The 24,601-nt window shown below is 43.1% G+C and overlaps 1 protein-coding gene across 1 annotated transcript in view; it reads right to left on the minus strand.

Annotated features, from left to right (window-relative positions):
- LOC135198178 (serine/threonine-protein kinase PRP4 homolog) overlaps window positions 1-14,765 on the minus strand; it is a 277,937-nt gene extending 263,172 nt beyond the window's left edge. Inside the window, exons 1-2 of the mRNA XM_064225699.1 lie at window positions 14,572-14,765; window positions 6,611-6,778 (exon numbers count right to left, since the gene is read on the minus strand). Coding sequence (XP_064081769.1) covers window positions 6,611-6,778; window positions 14,572-14,576 — 173 coding nt within the window. The 5' untranslated portion in view covers window positions 14,577-14,765. The remainder of the gene's footprint in view (window positions 1-6,610; window positions 6,779-14,571) is intronic.
- Window positions 14,766-24,601: the final 9,836 nt, after the last annotated feature.

A 24,601-nucleotide genomic window follows, 5' to 3' on the forward strand; every position in this document is an offset into this window, starting at 1 on the left:
AACGTTCAGAAGGATCGCTCAGGAATAGAATTGGGAGGAATGGATCTTGTCCTTACAGGAAGAGCATATTCAACAAAACAAACGCTTGCTAACCAGGACGCTCGTAAGGACGCTTCTCGGGACGCTCGGGGTCGGAAACGTCGGCTGGAGAGACTTCAGACGCACGATATTAGTTCAGAAGAAGGATATGAAGATGAATATGAGGACGTTTTTGAGGACGCGAGGCGTAGTCCTAGTAAGGACGCTCGTCGTCCTTCATATCAGTACGCATTCCAAGACGCAAATGAGGACGCTTTCCAGGACGCTTTCCAGGACGCAAATGAGGACGCTTTCCAGGACGCAAATGAGGACGCTTTTGAGGGCGCTAGGCGTCCGATGCATAAAGTTATCCTGAGCGCAAAAGAACAGGTCGCTAGTCAGAAGGATAAGCACCATAGCTTCAAGGTAGTAGGAACTACAATACAGTGCTCGTCAAGAGAAATCGTAGTGACGTCAGTTTGGAAAATTCGGAGGAGAAAGTCAAGGTTAGGAGAACATAACAGACTCTCCTCTTCAAAATTGATTTCAAACACAAAACCTACGGTTCGAAAGGGGGATGAAACTTTGGTTTCTTCTCGTTCAATGCAGAATAAGGCTATGTCTCCATTAGAAAATAAATCGTCAAGCGAGGCTGTTTCGGAAGAGGAGGAGGATTCCTACAACCATCATCCTCGTGGATTATAAGACTCTGACTCGTTCTTTTAAAACGATTTGGTTTCCCGAGAAGTTCCGAGCTCCAGTTCCTCTCTCTCCACCTTCGCAACTAACCTCTTCGAAGGCAAGGAAGACTCCAAAATTTTGTCAAAATGGCCACCTCCCGCTCTCGACTAAAAGGGCTTTTAAAAGAATCCATGATTGGATGGAAACCAACAAAAAGAACAAGGGCAAGACTTCTTTTGCACTCCCCCCACAAGCTTAGTGGAAAGATCGGGGAAGTGGTACGAGATAGAAGAGGAAGCAGGCGTTGAGAATCCCCGCTTCCGCACAAGGGGATTTCGCCAACTTAGTGGAAGCTCCTAGAAGATCTTACCTGGCATCAGCGAAAGTTTCGTGGACAATGTCGGAGATAGAATCACCATCTCAAAGGCCTTTATAAAACCTTGGAAGTTTTTAAACTTTCTAGATTGGTGTCCTGGGCGTCTTGGGGGATGTTCAGTCCTAGAAGCCCAGATTCCATCTCATTGGAGGACTTAGCGAGTATTTTGTCATGCATGGACAGAGCAGTAAGAGATGGCTCCGACGAACTGGCATCACATTTTGCGTCGGGAGTTCTGAAGAAACACGCACTCTTCTGTAGCTTCACAGCTAAGTCAGTGTCGCCAGCGCAAAAAGCAGAATTGTTGTTCGCTCCCTTTTCTGCTCATCTTTTTCCACAATCGATGGTAAAGGATTTATCAGTAAATCTCCAAGAACGAGCGACGCAGGACTTATTGTCTCGGTCTTCGAAACGTCCTGCTGATCAGATGTCTTCAAGAACCACGCAAGCTTCTAGGAAGAATTATAAGCCCTTTCGTGGAAGAGCCTCTTCAAGAGCTGCTGCTCGAGGGAGGAGTTTCCCTAGGGGGCAGAGCCCCCTCAAAACCAGGGGAGAAATGAAATGACTTTTCGGCCCTCCAGACACCAGTCGGGGCGAGACTCGCGCTATTTCGCCGAAGCATGGAGGATAAGAGGGGCGAACTCTTGGTCACTCGAAGTGATCGAGAAAGGTTACAAAATCCCGTTTCTATCGAAACCACCATTAAGCATAGAACCAATAGACCTTTCGCCCTCTTATCAGGATTCAAAGCAACAGATCTTATTAGACCTTGTGGACAGATGTTGGAAAAGAGAGCAGTAGAAAGAGTGTGTCACGGAACTCCCCAGGCTTCTACAACAGGCTTTTCCTTGTTCCGAAGCACTCGGGAGGATGGAGACCTGTCCTAGACGTAAGCAGGCTGAATCTTTTTGTGAAGGAAAATAAAATTCAAGATGGAAACTGCACAGTGTTTTAGCTTCCCTGAGACCAGGAGATTGGATGGTGTCCTTGGATCTCCAAGATGCCTATTTCCATGTTCCGATACATCCTCGGTCCAGGAAGTTCCTCAGATTCGTTCTGAAAGGACAGGTCTTCCAATTCAGCTCTCTGTTTCGGGCTGAGTACAGCCCTATGATATTCACGCTTCTGATGCAAAAATGTAGCAAGATGGCTCCATCTCTCAAAGATAAGAGTCTCACTCTATTTAGACGATTGGCTGATCCGGTCCACGTCAAAGGAACAGTGTCTGGAGGACCTACATACGACATTACAGCTGACGAAGGACCTGGGCCTTCTGGTCAACTTCGAGAAGTCCCATCTGATTCCCACACAGTCCATCGTGTATCTGGGGATTCAGTGGCTTTTCAAGCATTTCCATCCATAGAACGTCAGCTAAAATGCTTAGAGAAAGTATCGGTCTTCTTAGAGAAGGAAATATGCTCGGCGAGGGAATGGATGAGTCTGCTGGGGACCATTCCTCGTGGAGAAATTTGTTTCTCTGGGAAGGCTGCACCTCAGACAGCTTCAGTTTTTCCTAGCAGACAACTGGAAGAACAAGAAAGACCTAGACGAGATTTTGAGAATCCCTCAATCGATCAAAGAGCATTTGAAGTGGTGGTCCGATCCGTAAAGCTATCGGAAGGGATGTCCCTCAAAGTATTGAGCCCAGACCTAGTGTTGTTCTCAGACGCGTCCATGACGGGCTGGGGAGCAACACTGGGGGAGGAAGAAGTGTCAGGCCTCTGGAGAGGGGAACAGAGGTCCTGGCACATAAACCTCAAGGAGCTAGAAGCGATTCGTTTGGCACTTCAATGCTTCGAGTCAAGGATTGTGGGACGAATTGTACAAGTCAACTCGGACAACACCACGGCGCTCGCATATCTCAAAAAACAGGGAGGAACTCTATCTCGCTCCCTGTTCAAGATAACGAGGGAAATCTTACTTTGGGCGAAGCTGAGAAATGTAACGATTCTAACGAGTTCGTTTCAGGACAGCAGAACGTTCGTGCGGATCTCCTCAGCCGTCGACATCAAATGCTTCCAAACGAATGGACTCTCCATCCAGAGATCTGCAAGAGTTGTGGAAACTTTGGGGACGCCCACTGTAGACCTCTTCGCGACAGCAAAAACGAAGAGGCTTCCGATTACTGCTCTCCGGTTCTAGACCCAGGAGCAATAGCAATATGACGCCATGCTTTGGAATTGGAAAGGGGATGGATCTACGCCTTCCTCCATTCAAATCCTGGGAGAGGTAATAAGGAAGTTTGCGCGTCGGAAGGAGCAAGAATGACGTTGATCGCCCCTTTTGGCCTGCAAGAGACTGGTTCACAGAGGCATGTCATTTCTGGTAGATTTCCCAAGGACACTTCCAGAAAAAATCGATCTACTCAGACAGCCCCACTTCGAGAGGTATCACGGAAACCTCTCCGCTCTGAGTCTGACTGCATTCAGACTATCCAAAAGTTGGCCAGAGCGAGAGGTTTTTCAAGATCGGTGGCAAGAGCTATTGCCAGCGCTAGAAGAACATCTTCCCAAGCTGTCTACCAATCGAAGTGGGCTGTCTTCAGAGGTTGGTGTAGAAGGAAAATATTTCCTCCTCCACGACCTCTGTGAGCCAGATTGCTGATTTTCTCTTACATCTTAGAGAGATAGACAAGCTTTCAGTGTCAACGATTAAAGGCTACAAAAGTATGCTATCAACGGTCTTTCGACACAGAGGCTTGGATTTATCGAATGATAGAGATCTTCACGATTTATTGAGGTCCTTTGAAACATCAAAAGCTCCACGAGACAAGATTCCCTCATGGAATTAGATGTTGTCTTAAAGTTTTTAATGTCAGCCCCATTTGAGCCTATGCACGCTGCCTCTTTGAAAGATGTAACTAGGAAAGCTATTTTTCCTGACCGCATTGGCAACAGCTAAGAGGGTTAGCGAAAATCCAAGCTATGACTAAACATGTGGGTTTCAGAGAACACAATGCGGTTTGTGTTCGCTGAGCCCCTCGTTCTTAGCGACGAACGAAAAACCCATCCAACCCCTGGCCTAATAGCTTTGATATCAAGGGGTTATCAGAGTTCGTCGGACGAGAGCCGGAGAGAGTTTTGTGCCCTGTCAGAGCTCTCAAATTTTACCTGGAAAAGACCCAAAACAATGTACATAGAGGCCCGTCAGACAACCTGTGTGTTCGTAGGTCAAGAGGCCGGAATTACCAATGTCTAAAAAACGCACTGGCGTTCTTCTTGAGAACACCATCAGGGAAGCTCATTCATCCTGCACGGATGGTGATCTTAAACTGCTAAAAGTTAATGCTCACGAGGTTAGAGCGGTAGCTACTTCGGTGGCTTTTCAGAAAAATATATGGCACTCCAGTGATATCCTGGGTGCCACATTTTGGCGAAGCAACTCGTGTTTGCCTCACACTACCTCAGAGATGTGAAGGCGACATATGAGAATTGCTACTCGCTTGGACCATACATTTCCGCGGATACAGTATTGGGGACGAGAAGCAATACGAACCCCATCCTTTAGAAAATGGATGTGTGATTTTAATTATGGGTTTGTTTTTTTTTTACGGTCGTAGGGTTGGCCGCTGAGGCGGTCTTCCCTTTAATTAGCCTGAAAGTTATGGGACTAACTTTAGTGAGGCTAGGTTAGGTGGTATTTATTATGCTTCGTTGTCTTCAGTATGGTCAATATGGTCTAGTCACATTGTGGTCACGCTCCCGTTGACAGATCATCTAGAACTATCAGCTGTACCTTGCTGGAAATTCTAGTTAAGCAGAAGCAGGCTGGGTGACAGTAATCAGAAAGTCAGCTATGCTAACAGGTAGGAACCAAGATGTCAATCATCTGCATGTGAAATGTTTCCAACCAAATCCTTCTATTCTGTCCCTTCCCACCTGGCAATGGTGGGATTCAGCTATATATATATCTGGCAGGTAAGTGGTCATGAACAAAATGATATGTCATGATACAATAAAGTTTGTTCATACTTACTGACCAGACTATATATAATCAAAGTAACCCCACCCACCTCCCCTCAGGGGACAGTGGTAAAGAAAATCTGAATAGAAAATGGGAATGGTTCCCGGTATCCGTTGCCGGGAGTTTTGAAATTCTGTCGGTCGTCAGAGAATACAGCTATATATATATCTGTCAGGTAAGTATGAACAAACTTTATTGTATCATGACAATATCATTTTCGCGCCACTCGCTACAGGTAGGTCAGGTGATCTACCAGCCTGCCCTGGGCGGCAGGACTAGGAACCATTCCCGTTTTCTATCATATTTTCTCTCTTCCACCTGTCTCCTGCGGAGAGGCTGGGTGGCCATTAATCGATTATATCTGCCAGGTAAGTATGTATGAAACTTTATTGTAACATAACAATATCATTTTCATACAATCAACTTACTGTCAGATATATACATAGCTGATTGGCACCCTTTGGTGGAGGGTAAGAGACAGCTACTTATGGAATAGACAGGTAAACAACATATGTTGTAGGTATAAATAAAACCTTGGTTCCTACCTGATAGGTGGTAGACTTCGTGGGTGTTTGCCCAGTAGTCTGCATCACCTCAAGAAACTTTAGCGAGATATATGATCTATGGCCAAGAGTTCTTGTGGGTCTGCCGATGGGGTCTTATCCGCTTACTCGGCAGAGCCTGAAAGGACTTTGTCAATGGGTGCTGATCCACTTATATGACAATACACCTTATGAAGGAGCATACAACCAATCCCGATCACCTGGGGCAGAGGTAAAGGGGGCCGTCGGTTGGTTAGGCGCCTCTCCCTCTCCTGCGCCACGGGTGGGGGGTGCCTGGCAGGACATTGGGCCAAGTGGCAGAGTTATGGGGAGAAGTGGGTGGTAGATGTCCTTCGGGTGGGGTACCTACTGCCACTCGCCTTCTCTCCTCCTTTGTCGGACAAGCCGCTGCTCAGGAAGGCATATCCTTTAGATTCTCTGAAGTTCTTGGCTCTTTGGGAGGAAGTGCAGAAGATGCTGGACAAGGATGTGATAGAGGAAGTGGTGCGTCCGTCTCCGGGGTTTTATAGTCACATCTTCTTGGCGCCCAAGGCGTCGGGAGGATGGAGACCTGTGATCGACTTATCCACCTTGAATCAAAACCTAATCCCAGATGAACTAGAATCTGTTATATTACTGAATAATGGCAGTAAAATTTAATCAGCTAAGATGAATGAAAACAAAGCCACAACGAAATAGTGTCATGGAATCACATGTAAGTGAAAACATAATCTAAAAGATGACAAAGCAGGTCTGCACAAGCCACTGATGTTAACCAGGAGCCAGCAGAAATCAAACTGAGAAGTGTGGTGTCGCCACACCTTTCAAGCGGAAGTGGGCGGTTACCTGCCACCTACACTAGGAATGGTGCCGCCTCGTGAAAGTTTTAATTTTGGTCTGCCGCGTTTGAGAACCTACAGATTGATAATTGCTTGGTAAGACCCTTGAATAAAACTACAATTCCAACACATTTCAGAAAAACTTACAGCTAAGCATGTCAGGGAGAAAATAAGACAGATGGCAGCCATACCTATCTTTTCTTGATGAAGACTTATGTCTGTGCTTATGTTTATGAGAATGACGTTTGTGCTTCTTTTTGTGCTTGTGACGATGTTCTTTGGACCTGGACCTTGACCTCTCATCATCAGCTAATTTTGGATCTTCATCTGATAGACTTGAGAGACTTAATTCCTCTGAGCTGTAAGAAAAATAATCAATGATAATCATGATTCCACATACACATCTGAAAATATTTCCTAATCATGTATATCTCTAGATAACACAGGGGAGAGCAACTCAAAAGTACTTTCCCTCAAGTTTAAAATAAAAACATCTTTGCCACCATTTTGAAAAATTAAACAAATGGTTTTCTTCCCTTCACATTACTGCAAAAATGTCATTGGAAATATTTTTTATCAAATCACCAATTCCAAAAGTCTCATTTCAAAAGTATATTTACTTTCCTAAACTATAAAAATCACAATTTTTGGAAATAAATTGTATTTTTCCTAACTATACAAACCTGAGGTCCTTTACATAATGAATTACTATTCAGCGCCAGCTGGACCGGTCGTAAGATTTACTAACAAGGTAGTTCGGCAGTAACTGCTTGTCCGATGTGAACAGACTGGTGTTCGCCCAACCTGGGTTCCCTCCCTGGTCGTAAGAGCAAAGGGAGGGAACCTAGCCTCTGTCCAACTGATCAAAGTGTGCACTGCAAGATCATTGGTCAGACCTCTGGACCAATTCATAAGAGGGAGGCAAGTGTACCTCTTATGAATAGCAAGCAAGAACTAGGTCCTATGTAAGAGCCAAATAAAGTAGTATTGGGTTTGTCTCTCAATGGTGTCCGCTTCCCCCCTTGTTAGGGAAGGGACGGATAAACGCTTCTATCCCTAATGAAAGGGATAGAATGGAGCTCCGCTACGTAGCTCACCTGCATCGCCGTCTTGTCCTGCATGGTGACGACCGCTACCCTCTGCCTGCAGGAAGAGGGAAGAAAACAGGAGGAAGAGAAGCCAGTCACTCCATTCATGCAGTCTCACAAGGATGACATGCTACCTTGTCCGGTAAAGGAGCTGGGTAAGCTACACAACTTGTTGAGCAGCCAAGTTGGCCCAAACCCCTGCCTTCAGTACCTGTGCCACGGACAAGTTCTTGCGAAATGCAAGGGTTGGACCAATGGCTCTGACTTTGTGGGCTCTCGGAGGAAGGGTACTGGTGTCGGCAATCCTGTCTGAGTCGTACGGCTTCCGGATTACTTCACAAAGCCAGAAAGAAACAGTGTTCTTAGACACTTCTTTCTTGGTTACCCCGGTGCTAACGAAGAGGCGTCGACACTCAGGCCTGAGGTGTCGAGTTTTCTTCAGATAGCGCCATAGCACCCTGACAGGACAAAGCAGCATCTCATCCGTATCATTATCAGTGAAGTCTTCCTGGGAGGGGATCATGAAGGACTCGAACCTGGTGTCAGGGACCGAAGGGTTCTGAGTTTTCGCTACAAAATCTGGGACAAAATAGAGCGTAACTGATCCACATCCCCTCGAGTGTAACAATGAAGGAAAGACTGTAGAGTTCTCATACTCTCTTCGCCGATGCCAGGGCCAGCAGAAAGACGGTCTTGAGGGTCAGATCCCTGTCTGACAACTCTTGGAGCGGCACGTAGGGTCTGCGAGTCAAGCTCCTAAGGACGAGAGTCTCATCCCACCCTGGGGGCCTGAGTTCCCTGGGTGGGCAAGAACTCTCGAAGCTCCTCATTAGGAGTGATATTTCCATGGAGGTGGAAATATCGGCTCCTCGCAGTTTAAGGACTAGGGCCAGGGCAGCACTGTAGCCTTTAACTGAGGAGACAGAGAGGAGCTTCTCTCGTCGAAGAAAGATGAGGAAATCCGCTACCTGCGGACCACTTTCCCTGGTATACTGCTGCAGAGGACTGTCTGAGGTGACCAGCCATCTCTGTTGCTGCTCGGCGAGAAAAGCCTCTCGCTCCCAAGAGATGGTGGATAACCGCCAGCCGTGAAGACACAGGGAATGTACTACCTGGTGGTAACGTTCCACATGTGGTTGACACAACAGGTTGTGCCATGGGGGAATCTCCCGCGGTACCTCCGAGAGAAGAGCCAACAGGTCCGGATACCAAACAGCCTGAGGCCATTTGGGTGCCACCCAGAATCATCCGAAGGTTGCTGGTGACCAGCGTCCTGCTGATCACCTTGCGAATCAGACAGAACGGGGAAAGGCGCACACTTTGAGGTTGTCCCACGGGTGTTGGAACGCGTCCTCTGCACCAGCTGCCCAGGGGTTCGGCACGATGGAGAAGAAAACTGGGAGTTTTCTGTTGTGCCGGGTGGCGAACAGATCCACCACTGGATGCCCCCACAGGTTGAACAGCCTTTCCGCCACGTCTGGGTGTAGAGACCATTCTGTCCCAATCACCTGATTCTGGTGGCTGAGCTTGTTTGCCACTACGTTCCTCTTGCCTGGAATGTACCAGGCTGACAGCTCTACCGAGTGAGCTGCTGCCCACTCGTGCACCTGCACCATCAACTGATGCAACGGGAGGGACTCAAGACCCCGTTTGTTGACGTATACCACTACTGTGGTGTTGTCACTCATCAACACCACCGAGTGTCCCTTCAACTCTTGGAGCGAGAGAAACGCTGCCTTGAGTTCCAGGACGTTGATATGAAGGTGCTTGTCATGTGGATTCCACACACCTGAAACCAGCAACTCTTCCAGGTGTGCGCCCCAACCCTCGGCCGATGCATCCGAGAACAGAAGCATCTCTGGAGGAGGAATGTGCAACTGCACTCCTATTAAGAGGTTCCTGTTGTCCAGCCACCAGGCTAAATCCTCCCTTACTTCCTCCATGAGAGGAACCAGGAAGGATTGCGGATCCCGCACCTGTGACCAACACTCCTTCAGTCTCCATTGCAGAGACCGCAGGTGAAGATGCCTTTGAGGGGTTAACTTCTCCAACGACAACAGGTGACTGATCATGACTGCAAAAGCTGAGCTGGCTGTTCCTGTTGTGACAGAAACCAACGAGGTGCCTCCCTGAACCTGCTGGTCCGTAACTTTGCGGGGAAGACTCGTGCTGCTACCGTATCAATCAGCATGCCCAGGTACTTTATCCTCTGCTTGGGCTCGAGATCCGACTTTTCAAAATTTATCATGATCCCTAGATTGCAACAAAAGTCGAGAAGGCGACCTCTGTCCAGCAGCAACTGCGAACGAGAACTCGCCAGGACTAGCCAATCGTTGAGATACCTCAAAAGCCGTATCCCGACCGAATGAGCCCAAGCTGACACCAGAGTGAACACTTGTGTTAACACCTGAGGGGCGGTTGAGAGTCCAAAGCAGCGGTTGAGAGTCCAAAGCGGAGGTTGAGAGTCCAAAGCAAAGTGCCCTGAATTGGAACACCATCTTGTCAAGGATAAAGCGAAGGTACTTCCTGGAGGACTGATGGATGGGTACTTGAAAATACGCATCCCTCAGATCCACCAAAAGCACGAAATCGTTCTCCCTGATGGAATTGAGTATAAAGCGTGCTGTTTCCATCGTGAACCAAGTTTGGCGAACAAATCGGTTCAAAGGAGAGAGATCTATCACCCTTCTTCAGGCCCCCACATAGACTTCTACACCAGGAAAATTCGGCTGTAGAACTTCGGTGATAGTTCTCGCACGATTTCTACAGCTCCCTTGCTCAGCATTGTCTGCACTTCTTGCTTGAGTGCTACGTCCCTGGTCGAACCGGGGACGAATGTCTGAAGATGGACCGGGTGGGAAATGAGGGATGGCCTCGACTTGAATGGGAGAAGATATCCCTCCCGAAGGACATCCGCTACCCAGGTCTCAGCTCTGTAGCGCTGCCATGTTGCCCAATGGCTCATCAGGCACCCCCCAACTTTCGGCAGCATGCGAGGGGGAACGCCGTCTCTAGCGTTTCCCCTTCTTCCCCTTCCATGAAAGGAGGAGGGCTGAGATGGGGGGGGCTGACGCTCACCTCTCGAAGCAAAATAGGAAGGCTGGGTTTTTCACCGCGTGCCCTTCGATGGTACTGATGTCTTAGGAGCGGAGGAAGAGCTAGTTAAGCTCCAAGGCTTAGCCGCAATTGAACGAGACTGCCCAGAAGTCTTCATAACTGCCTGGTGTACTAAGCGGTCGCTGTCTTCAGCTCTCCACTTTTCCACCGCAGCATCCACCATCTCTCTAGGGAAGAGAGAGGAGGAACCCTGCAACGGTACACTCCTGAGACCCATTGCAGCCCTGGATACTGTAAGGGACCACAGATCCAGCCAGGAGACGGCCTGGAAGGATGCCATGGCGGTAGATTCCAGAGCCATTGCCTCTTGCTACGTGAACCAGAGGTTCTCTGACAGCAGGTGTTGAAGTGGTCGGCAAGGGGTCCGACGAAGGCACGTAAAAGCGCCGCTGACGAGGCAGAGGAGGGGGAAGCAACTTGTCCTGAGACGAGCATTCACCTGGTCCAGCATACCGTCAGCCAAGGAAGACCAAGGCAGCCCTACATACGCTCTGGGTTCCTTTTTTGTACCCCAGAACAACTCCAACCTCGATGGATGGTCAGAGGGGACAACCATCAATCCTTCCCCGAGGTCATTGTACCGACGGATCAGCGCAATGACCCCTGCAAAAAACCTCTGTGTCTCAGGGGTAACTGTGTCCTGAGGCGACGGACCGTCAGGTCCATCCAGGCCGAAACCCTCCCAAGACACTCTTCCTTCAGCAGGAAGAACCTCATCAGCTCCCCCATGATCTCCTCTAACCACTTGAGCGTACGACCTGTCCGGTTCTAAGACCGAACCGGGCACATAGGCTCTCGTGGCTGGACCGAGAGAAGTGCACTCCTCACGGTACCACCCGGTTGCCTCGCTCCTCCCGGTGTATCCCGCTGCGGAGGTTGAAGGGACAAGTGAGGCAGATCTGACGCTCCCGCTCTGTCTACCGCCAGAACCGGTGGAGGGAGAGGCCTGCAGGCGATCACCAACCTGCGGTGATGACCAGTCTGCAGGTCTGGACCAGTGATCTCCCTGCAGAGAAGCACAGGACTGAGGACGGTAGCATCGGTCTTTTGAGTCAGGGGAGCTGCTACCTGCCGCATGGACTGTCTGATCACGCTGGTGTGATCGACAGTCGGGTGACTGGTAGTGTCCACCACCACGGTGAGACTGAGCACTGTCCTCATGACGCATCTCGGTCCCAGAAGCAGCCGAAGCTGTTCCTTGGGACCTGGGGGACCGTCACGTCAACCCTGGGACCTGGCGATCGCTTTACGAGCGATCATCGGTCTGGCAAGAGTCACTAGGGCGACTCTTACCATCCTTCCCCCCCCCCGTGCCTCGATCCTGTCGGTGAGTGTACTCAGCGGCCTGGACCCTGGCTGCACAGTCACTAGCAGGTGACCGTACACTCGGTGATGCTCACTGGTGAACAACCGGGACGGTTCCTGGTCCAGAGGTGGAACCTCTAGAACCAGGAGCAGAGGTACCAGGATACAAGTGTTCGTTACAGAAATATTGCCAAAAAAATGTGCTTGCACTATCTCTGAAACCCATAGTAGGTATGCTGCTTAGTTGTCAATCAAGTTTTTTGTAATCAAATATTTTTTACAAGCTAGCTATTGTATAAATTTGTATTTTTTTCAATCAAACTCAATGCTAACTTTGCTCTTTTAACGACTTTCTGGTCATTGCAAATTCGGCCCCATTAGTTTCTTATGGTGCGAAAACAGACAGAGGCCCAGGGACCAAAAGCGATTGCGTCACACTACGGGAGTAATCCGGCAATAAAACATCTTCATATATCCAAAAAGTAAATAAAAGATATATATGCGCATTACGATTATAACAATTACATGAATAGCTGATAACAATCTGCATGCATAACTGGTACTGTTCTGCAAGAAAGTTGAGTATAGCAATTCATCTACAATAGGTAAGAAAGTCAAGATGTCGTGAACTCATAATACAGGACTTAAAAGAATGTTCTAATTCCGAAAAATAATTACTTAAATTTGAGTCAGAATCGAGTTACTTTTTCAATAACAAATATTTTCAAATTAATCATCATAAATATGTAAAATATTGATGTTTTACTATTTATTTAAATAATTATCTAGTGCACGCTTCGTTGTCGTCTTCTACCAAAACAGTTGTTTACTTAAAAACATCGTGCCCAGTGACCGTGTTCCGATTGTTGTGATGAAAGTGCCCCAGCATCTATGGGTACAAGTTGTGTGCGGATTTATCACAGGAAATGGGAAGTTTGTTGACACAAGCGACTCCACAAACATCGAGATGGCATCAATCTTCTAAGATATTCAAGAGTAAGTAAAAATTTCGAAAGCGTTTCGGTGAGATTTGCACTGCATTGGCCATCCTTTTCACTACCCTCTATTTAATGCTTTAAATTTGGCCTTAATTTCTAACTTTGGAGAAAATACTTACTTCGAAAGGAGAGTAGAGGTCTTTAGCTCCGTCTCTCACCAACAACAAGTCGCGACTGATGCCCATCTCCAGTGTCAGGACGCGTTATAAGTACTTTTTCGGAGGGTGTCCAGGCGTGACTGTCGGTGAGTTGAGCCAGTCCATGCGGTTGTTTACCCTATATTTCAAAATGACACTACCAGATATTTTCCGGTCAAGGTTTTAAAGTTTATTTCTTACCGAAACCATTAAATCTTATGCTTAATTTTAAGCCAGATGAATAATCTTCATGATGGTACCAATAACATATAGAAAAAAGTAACATTAATAAACATTTTATGATCAAAGATGAATTGAACCTTTCTCGAAATGACCGGAAAATTTTCCTGTTGACATTTTAGGATATAAAATATGTAGTAAGTCATCTAAATAATACTTAGCCTCATAGATTATAACATTAAAAAACAGATGCAACTTAATTTGATGTCATAAGTCAAGCCGTTTTAAAGATATTGAGGAAAATGTACTGAAAAATGTCATTTTCTGGTTTTCTAGTCAATTAATTTTCCGGTCATTAGGGGGAGTCTCAAAAGTAGAGGTCTCGAGGTGTTGCTTCCACATAGGTTGGCTTGTGACTATAACCTGTAACTTAGCTTACTGACAGTGGTAAAGTTATTTTTTGGGAAAGTGGCCGCGTTACCATACAGGTGGCTGCCTGGCCACACAGCAGTGTTTTACCCTATGGAAGAAACTTGGTGCTCCTACATAAGGCAACCTACCTAGGTATGCTACCTACTAGGTAGTGGGATTAGTGCCATACCAGAGCCTAACGTACTAAGGTACCGACTACTACTACAGTACCTAGCTACCTCATAGCCTACCTACTAGCCTAGGTATCTAGGTAGGTAGACGGCAAAACGTTGCATACCTAGCCTAGAACTAGTAGCTATAGGGTAAAAAACTGCATGGTACAGGGGTGGACCATGTACGATCAATGTGTACAACCCCCAAAAAAGTACATTAGGTATAACGCGTCCTGACATCGGAGATGGGCATCAGACGCGACTTCTTGTTGGTGAGAAACAGAGCTAGAGACCTCTACTCCGGTGTCAGGACGCGTTATAATGTACTTTTCTTGGGGTCGTACACATTGATCGTACATGGTCCACCCCTGTACCATGCGGTTTTTTACCCTACGTAACATTAGGTAAGTAGCTACTGGTTACTAGGCTAGCTACTCCACAAGAAATAAGGAAGGCGAAGTATTTTATACCAGGTAATAAGGTAAACTGCTGATATCAAGGAAAAGAATTTGGTTAACGAATCTGCATTTGGCTTAAGGGTAAACTGGCACAGGATAATCAGTCAAAGGCCAAGTTAAAAGACAACAAACTACCTAGGCTACATAGGCTAGTATGGATCATTACCTAGCTTTACCGAGGCTTTATCCACATTTAACGACAAAAATAAAAGATTTCCCTGTTACCCCTCCTACATAGCTTCCTCAGTTCATCCAATAACTACTGTAAAAACATGAATAACTTACTTCATTCTTATGAAAATAGAATTACTATGATAATTCACTAAACAAAATGAAGATGACGGATGCAAATCGCAACGCTTATGCGCTGATCCACAGATGATTTCGCCAGCTGACAATACTAGAATTTAGCTATTTATCACATTACAGGTCGTCTGGCATCAAGATCATTTATAAATCTCAAACTGTCTAGTTAAACAGAATTTCGTCCACTATATATTTCAATTGTACTAAAAATCACTATTAAGCTTTCAAAGAATCGCATGTAATGTATAAATTTTACTTTTCAATCTACACTTCTTCTTGAAAATATGATGTCCTACCAGCTTACGTATGTTGCTGTAGCGTCAGAGAAAAAGATCGTTCCTGGACGTAACAAAGGAAAAATGGTTTTATCGATGTTAATGAGTGGAAGTTCTTATGACTGAAAGTACCTGAGTCCCAAAATTTTTTTATATAATTCTTTAGTAGGAGAAAACAGAGGCCCTTCACGCCGTTACAGAAATACTTAGGATCAAAGATATCCTTAAGATGAATATGTTTATTATGAAGTAATATTGTCTTGAATTAGCTTGTGTAAACCTCTCTCTCAAATCAAATATTGTATACCACCTCGTCGTTAAGCAAACACAGATAGCAATTGCAGCCCTTACTATTCGGAAATAGTAGGGACTTCTTTCGTGCTGGGGACACCATAAGTATTTTGTCCTGATGTACATACCCTATAATTAGTTCGTTATTCATGTTATCTACTATATTTAAAAGAGGGTGATACGATGGTTAACCTTAACTAGAACTAACTTACGTAGCCTACAGTAGATTACAAAACATTGCATGCTATCTGCATGGGCCCCCGGAGAATATTTTCCAAATCTTAAAAGCAGACAAACACCTTTGCCCCTGTGAACTAGCAGGTTAATTCCAAGAACACTAGCAGCGACTGCATTTCTTTAATGAATACAGCAACTATATATATATATATATATTATAATATCATATATATAGTATATATATATAGATATATCTATATATTATATATATAATATATATTATATCATATCATATCATATCATATCATATGCAGTGGAATTGCGATGAAGCAAGATGTGACAAAGAAAACAATACAGAAAGTTACACTGACTTTTTGTTTCAGTAGTTCCATATAATGTTCAACTGACTTCAAACATTATTGTACTGCATACGAATGTTATCCAATATGATAAGGATACCTTTAATTTACTTAAACAAAGAATATACTGTAGAGTGGAAGGAAAACAAAGGGATGTAGTTAAATGTAATATATGTATATATTTTTTCCAGGATTTCAGGAGGGGGCAATTGCCCCCTCGCCCCTACGTGCAGGCGCCCAATGGCTATCTGTGCAGGCAGCAACAATGAATAAGGCAACAGGTTTTATGAACTGCCAAGATTGCTAAATGTTTGTTAGTAACTTTGATGCTAAAAAGTGGTCTATTTCCAAGGGACTGAATCATCCAACATACCACATAAAATTCAGACCAGATCATTAGGGTTTTGCCGATTCAGCTACTTTTCCCCTCTCGTTCTAAACACTCAGCAAATCCTCATACATCAACAGAACTACACAACCATTTGAGAAAAGCTAAACAAATTCTTGCCAATAAAGTAGTTCCATAGAATAGATATCGGAGCTCTTAACTGGTGCTTAATTGTATACCCAGATTTCAAGTATTTCTTGAGGGTAGAGATTTATGTAAGATCCTCAGTTCAGCGTCTAATTAACTTTTTTTTAGACAACTTCAGATTCGGTTTAAGCAATGAGTTCTTAAAGAGAAAGGGTAGGCATCTATTTACAGAAATGTGTAACTTTTCTGTAAATAAATACACAAAAGAATGGTTGAGCCCAAAAAGTTTTCTTACTTACGGTAGGCTAATTTTGCGGTTCCACTCCATTGGAGGCGTCATCTGCGGATGGGGAGGCATATCCCCCCTCCAGACTTTTTAATCAGAGGGGGGACAACATATCAATTGTCTACCAACACGACTTTTCCCTCCAAGTTTTATACAACAGATGCTGGAAATAAATAATAAAGACATAGATTATGTAATTTTTCATCAGGATCGAGGTCAGATTAATGTCCATTCAAATTCTGACGCATATCCCATTGTTTGCGTATGATAAAATATATACTCAACACGATCAAGTAATGAATATCAAAATAATAAAGGAATAGATTATGTAATTTTTCATTAGGATCATGGTCAGATTAATGTCCATTCAAATTTTGACTGACGTATCCTAACCCATTGTTTGCATACGATGTCGGCAAACGTTTTGCTGCACTTGACCCTCAGGACATAGTATTAAATTTGTAAACAAAGTGCCAAACACGCGGGCAGTTATTTTTGGCAATTTTTAATGCACCTATATTGTTTGGCTGTGTCCGGAGGAAGGCGCTTTCTGTGCCAATTGCGGTAACGCTTTAATCCTCGAAGGGATGCCCACATGTGAATTGCCTCCTTTCGTCTCTATCCTTCACCGCTGTTTCTCTTCTCATCCAACTATGTTATTGTTTGCAAAATTTTCATTTCATAAATTCAACAATCAATTCAGTCAGTTTTGTCTCCATCTATAATTTCTCTTTGCTTTTCCACTTGTAATGTCACGAGTAGTACATTCTCATTCTTGTAGTTCACTTATTTACTGCCTCTTTTGGTATCATCCCTAACCTTGATCTTATGTAAGGAACTTTATATTATTTATTTATTGCTTGTTTGTTAGAGTATCAGGGGGGTTAGGGAGACAGTGCAGTTTTCTTACTTCATTAACACACTAGTAAATAATACAGTATAAATACAAGATAAGTAGTACTACGAATCGAAGTATGAGTCTTTCTTGAATTTTCTTAACAACCCACAACTGGTGAGGCTTTCGACCTCACTCCACTAAGGCTCTGGGCTATTTTCTATCTTCAAGCTTGCTTTTCTCGAAGGTTCTTCAAAGGAAATTGTCCATCCCACCAGTAGGCGGACAATTGCTTCTGTTCCGCCTTGTCGTCGTCGTTATGGGTTGAAGATTATCCAACGACATCCCTTGGGTGTGATCAATTGACTTAATGCCTCCTTTTTGGTTGGGACTTCTGACGTCACCCGAAGTCTTCAGGTTCCGGCGAAAGTTGAAAGGTCAGGTCACAGGTGATATGGGTAGGCAGTTTTTAATGGTTGTTTAGATATTCTGGCACCCGTGTTTTGACTATATATTTACGACACTTCCTGATCATTACTCTCTCTCTCTTTCTCTGTCTCGTTTCTCTGTTATTCATTCTCTCTCTCTCTCTCTCTCTCTCTCTCTCTCTCTCTCTCTCTCTCTCTCTCTCTCTCTCTCTCTCTCTCTCTCTCTATCATTTGTCTGTTAATGGTTCTCTCTCTTTTCTTTTTCTTTCTTTTATATTTACGCTATTCCTAATTAATATTCTCCTAGCTATCATTACAATTAAAACCCTCTTCGGAGCAAAAGGCTTTGATTGTTACAGGACACCATTATTTTTTACCCTCAATGGAGTCCTTTAAATCCTATAATATGCTGCACCATAAGATAATAAGTTTCTTTTTATCTTTATTACTTATACTGTATAACTTTGTAATAGTAGTCTCTACAGAGTTGAATGGAATTGTATATTGAGGATGTTGTCACAGAAGACTTGTACCGTATTTTAAACCACCTGTAAATTGTGGATTTATCAACTTGATGCCTGACTAATATTGATAAATCAGTCATCCTTTTCCCTTGATATCATCCATATATGCATATGTATATGTCATTAAAATACACCAAATCATGTTCACTTCTTCGCTCGCCAATATTAACCGTAGTTTTTAGAACACCCCCTACCCCCAATTTTAGTCAACAGATGACGCCCCTGCATCTCATACCTTAACATTCTGAGAATCACTCAGCGTCTCCATATAAATAGTCAAATCTACACTACCAAAAGAAATTATTTTGTTTCAAGACTAAATATTTTTAGTCCTCCTGATATTAAATAAGAGCTTAGTGCACAGTTTTAGGCTACAAATTTGAGGGCTCTGAAACCAACATTCGAAGTGCATCTTGGCTCACACAACTTGAAGCCATCTGTAGCTTATCGTTTGATGACTCCATTTGTTGGGGGTATTGTGAACAACAAATCAACCAGCTATTTTGGATATCCAGTCTTGATAGCAGGATCAGTTATGAAATATATCTTAAACATTACTTTGTTCTTGGTGGGCAGCCAGTGCAACTCAACCATAACAGGAGTATATTAATATCCTCCCAAAATGCAACAGTAATCATTCTTGCTGGTCTACATGGAATATTTTGCAGCTTTCTAAGTTTCATCTTAGGGTGATTACAATAGACAGAGTGTCAGTATTTCACTCCATTAATGACACAAAGGCAACATTTCTTAGATGATGACCGGTAACCTTTACAACATTGCTGTTTTGAGTATTGGAGACTAATTACAGTCCAGCACTCCGAAGAAACGGGCTTTGCCAGCAGTCTGAGCTGGGTTACCATTTATATTCAGCTGAGTGTCACCAAGACTTCTGAAGTTTTGTCTTGTATGTGACAATATAGTTGTATACTGCTTATGCAAAATAAGGATTGAACATACCAAACTAGCTTGAGGAACTCCCCAACTTGATGTCTGAGAAGATGGTGATGAATTCCCTAACTGCACAGTACTTTCTGTCATACAAGTAGCCTTGCAGATACTCAGAATTAGTTCATGCACATTATATCATGGCTAGTGGGTTAATGTGGCCTTTCTTAGCAACATTTGATTTAGAGTGTGATGAGCTAGGGGAGAAGAGACTCTTTAGCCGTGGCCCTCGTAGGGGGGTAGTGCCGTCAGTGCACCTCACTTGGTGCAATGTAGGCATTACTTAAGGTTCATTGCAACGTCCATTCCGCCCCTAGCTGCAACTACTTTCATTCCTTTTGCTGTACCTCCGTTCATAATCTCTTTCTTCCATCTTACTGTCCACCCTCTCCTAACAATTGTTTCATAGTGCAACAACGAGATTTTCCTCCCGTAACACCTTTTAAACCTTTTACTGTCAATTTCGGTTTCAGCACTGAATGGTCTTAGTTACCCCAGTGCTTGGCATAATGCCAAAAATCTATACAAATCAAATCAATTTAGCCTTGGCAGGCAACTCTTCTAGAAGGACACTCCGATATCCAACCAGATGGTAGAAGGGGACCCTTTAGCCTTGGCAGACAACCCTTTTAAGATATGGTTACTCTGAATACACACCTTGCTCTCAAACCTTGGATTATGCCATGGTCATTACACCGTGGCCGTCCATGGTCTTGGGTTTGAGTTCCTTTGCCTGAGGGTACCATCAGGCATTTATCCTCTATTTTGTTTACTTTCCTGTTTTTTCAAAAAGTAAATCTGACAGGCTGATCCAAAAGCAAAAGCTGGTTGGTGGATTATCAGAAAAGTGCATTTTCTTTTTTCTTCTGAGCAATTGATAACTTCTAATCAATCTATACAGAACACATTACCTGTTCGTTGGGATGGCTTCGGCGTCGAAATAGGTTTTGAATGGAGGCCTAGATAATGGTGTGGCACACTGTAAAGTATACTTGGATTCGACCATGCGGTATGCAACAATGGCGCCTGGATGGAGGCAGGCAGAAAAAAGCAGGGAAGGAGCTGTTGGAGAGATGTCGCCCCCTTGATCTCAGGATAGTCTCTGCTTGCTTTTCCAGCAGTCTGCCTCATCTCTCACTCCTAATTTCATCCCATTCTCTATGTCATGTGCGTGCGCACATGCGCAATCTTGCAGGCCTCGTGGCCCACCTGGTCAATCTATCTGGGGCCACACCTTCTTTTCTAATCCCTGGGTTCCCCGGCCGTTTTCCCACAGCCCAGGGTGTGCTCTGAAACAAGACATTCCTAAACACCCACTTGTTCAAAGAGAGAGAGAGAGAGAGAGAGAGAGAGAGAGAGAGAGAGAGAGAGGAGAGAGAGATTAAAGACTTTAGGAAGGGGCCAAGGCTGAAGGCACCTTTTTTCAGTCAGTAATAGTGAAAAAAAGTCGTGTTAATTGATTTAATGAAGCTTTGGGTTAAGTTTATTTGTTTGTTTGTATGGTGGTTTTACGTGGCATGGAACCAGTGGTTATTCAGGAACGGGACCAACGGCTTTACGTGACTTCTGAACCACGTCGAGAGTGAACTTCTATCACCAGAAATACACATCTCTCACTCCTCAATGGAATGGCCGAGAATCGAACCCGCGACCACCGAGGTGGGACGCTAATACCATACCAACCACGCCGCTGAGGCGCTGCTTTGGGTTAAAGATTGCTTGGAAAGTATTTAGCAATATATATATATATATATATATATATATATATATATATATATATATATATATATATATAACAAAAGGGGTGCCAAGCGCTTTCATGTTATTTCAACACATTTTCGATGTATTACAATGGTAAAAACGCCGAGAACATCTAACAAAGTAAACATAAAAGCTGAACAAACTGAAACACAGGCATTCAAAGTCTGGGTTAAAACCAGTACAGCAGGTACAGAACAACTCAACAGGTGATTAAAAAGAAACGACCTTACAAAACTTGTTAACAACAAATGGGTCTAGTTTGTACATACCCTGGTTTACATTCATTAAGTCACCGTGATTCAATGACATTTCTACGAGTTATATTGTTTCATTATAAAACAACTTTTATTAATGTGTAAAAATAAAGCATTCGACTTTTGTCTCGGTCTAACACTATTTCTGTGTTGTTTAATCCTTGTCTCTAGTCCCTTCCTATATAAAAACACTTGTAATTCCTGCAAGGAACCCCGTAAATGCAGCCCCGAGAAACTTTGGGAGAATTCCTTATTACTATGTTTTCAATGTATTCGAAAATTTAAAAACATTAATATTAAAATTCTAGCAAAATCTTGGCACCCTCCGTAAGAGATCACTACATAGCAAAATAAATACATTATCATTTTTAACAGCCACTCTGGTAGTTACAGAATATAAGGTTTTATGTGCTTTTCGCAAAGCACGTTCAGCAAAACATCTAGGGAATTTTAATTTTTCCGATATGTTAAAAATAGTTGCAAACTCTTCCTGAGGAAATTATGGGGTGCAGATACCCAGAAGGTATGAATTTACATTTGTAGGTTTCCTATACACTGAGTATTTAAAATCATTTAGAGTACGGTGAACATTTACATATCAAAATGAGAGTCAATCATCACGTTTCTCTTCATAAGTATTATTAATGTAAAGTACTAAATTGTTCAATGTGAAAAGAAATGCATTTACATTTACGATTAGAGGTCATATGCAAAAAACGTCATTTACAAGTCTAAACCACAGAACACCATAAGGTAAAATATATGGTAAAAGTGTTGTTTCAAAAAATTCCATGTATAGATTATTTAAAACAGGCGAAAGAGGATTTCCCATTGCCATACTAAATTTTTGGTCATAAAATTTATCATCAAAAGTAAAACAAGACCAGACAAGTAAGGTAAAGTTGGAGATATGGTTACAAAATTTAATTGATTAATAAAATCTTTATTATTTCTTTAAAGTTTAAAGATACTTTGGATCTTATTAAAATGAGGAAGCACACGTCCAGGTGAATTAAAGGTCATTAGATCGCGGGTATTAACATCTTTCAGTGTAAGTAAGTTTCTCTTTGTAATCTTGCTTATTTAGTATAACCATTGCATTAATTATACTTATCAACTTTCGTAAAACGAAGTTCGTCATTGTTTTTCAACTTTTTGTACGTTGTACCGTTTTAGGAATCTTAATGGTTCAATTGAATAGGAGGAAAATGAATTTACGCCATAGATAAAGTCTTTAACAAGATTTTAATCATATATATATATATTGCCAAATGTTTCTAGATTACAGAAGGCTTCAGATATATCAACACTGTCAGGTGTAGTTGGTGTTACAGAAAAACTCAGGCCATGTTAGATGTTCTCAGTATTTTTAGCATTGTACTATCTCGAAAATGTGTTGAAATAACACGGAAGCGCTTGGTACTCCTTTTATTTTTCCTGTGGCCTTAGCTAAATATATTGTTACACACTATTTGGTGACATATAAGTATGCATTGCATATATATATATATATATATATATATATATATATATATATATAGATATATATATATATATTAAACAAATGATCAAAACGAAGATTTTCAATGTTTACTCAATGGAGGCAGTTAATCCCTAGAGCTAGACCGAGATAACACAGCAGCCGCAAACAGCAGCCTGGATATTTCAGTAATAATAATAATAATAATAATAATACTAATAATAATAATAATAATAATAATAATAATAATAATAATAATAATAATAATAATAATAATAAGTCAAAACTCAACGCCGGAAATATGATAAAAGCCATAAACACATAGGCAGTGCCAGTAATCAGATACAGCGCAGGAATAGTGGAATGGACGAAGCCAGAACTCCGCAGCATAGATCAGAAAACCAGGAAACATATGACAATACACAAAGCACTACACCCAAGAGCAAATACGGACAGACTATACATAACACGAAAGGAAGGAGGGAGAGGACTACTAAGTATAGAGGACTGCGTCAACATCGAAAACAGAGCAATGGGGCAATATCTGAAAACCAGTGAAGACGAGTGGCTAAAGAGTGCATGGGAAGAAGGACTAATAAAAGTAGACGAAGACCCAGAAATATACAGAGACAGGAGAATGACAGACAGAACAGAGGACTGGCACAACAAACCAATGCATGGACAATACATGAGACAGACTAAAGAACTAGCCAGCATGACACATGACAATGGCTACAGAGGGGAGAGCTAAAGAAGGAAACTGAAGGAATGATAACAGAGGCACAAGATCAGGCCCTAAGAACCAGATATATTCAAAGAACGATAGACGGAAATAACATCTCTCCCATATGTAGGAAGTGCTATACGAAAAATGAAACCATAAACCACAGAGCAAGCGAATGCCCGGCACTTGCACAGAACCAGTGCAAAAAGAGGCATAATTCAGTGGCAAAAGCCCTCCACTGGAGCCTGTGCAAGAAACATCAGCTACCTTGCAGTAATAAGTGGTACGAGCACCAACCAGAGGGAGTGATAGAAAACGATCAGGCAAAGATCCTCTGGGACTATGGTATCAGAACGGATAGGGTGATACGTGCAAATAGACCAGACGTGACGTTGATTGACAAAGTCAAGAAGAAAGTATCACTCATTGATGTCGCAATACCATGGGACACCAGAGTTGAAGAGAAAGAGAGGGGAAAAATGGATAAGTATCAAGATCTGAAAATAGAAATAAGAAGAATATGGGATATGCCAGTGGAAATCGTACCCATAATCATAGGAGCACTAAGTACGATCCCAAGATCCCTGAAAAGGAATCTAGAAAAACTAGAGGCTGAAGTAGCTCCAGGACTCATGCAGAAGAGTGTGATCCTAGAAACGGCGCACATAGTAAGGAAAGTGATGGACTCCTAAGGAGGCAGGATGCAACCCGGAACCCCACACTATAAATACCACCCAGTCAAATTGGAGGACTGTGATAGAGCAAAAAAAAAAATAATAAATAAATAAATAAAAAAAAAAAAATAAATATCCTGCATAAAAAAACTCGGGATTCGGTTTCACAGCAGTAATGCAAGGGCCGAGTACGTTCCCTTTGTTTCACTTTGGTTTTATGTACAGCCCTTCATAGGGATGATTCCCCCTCTGGCGAGCCCTTTACGTTTTTCAAATAAGTTGCTTCTTATACGAATCTTATAATGATCTTTTAGTGTTTTCTCGCCAGTATCGTAGCTCTTTCTTGAATTTGCTTTCTTCTTCTATGATCTTCATTTCAGGCGGTATTTTGTTGTATAGTCTTGGTGCGCAATGTTCAAATGCACTCTCACCCGACTTACAATTTGTTCTAGGTTCAAATAGCCTATTTGCTTCACTCGCACGTCTTATCACAATATTCATTTCAGGTCTAAAGAAGC

This window comes from Macrobrachium nipponense, chromosome 21, assembly GCF_015104395.2.
Source record: "Macrobrachium nipponense isolate FS-2020 chromosome 21, ASM1510439v2, whole genome shotgun sequence".
Classification (NCBI taxonomy): domain Eukaryota; kingdom Metazoa; phylum Arthropoda; class Malacostraca; order Decapoda; family Palaemonidae; genus Macrobrachium; species Macrobrachium nipponense.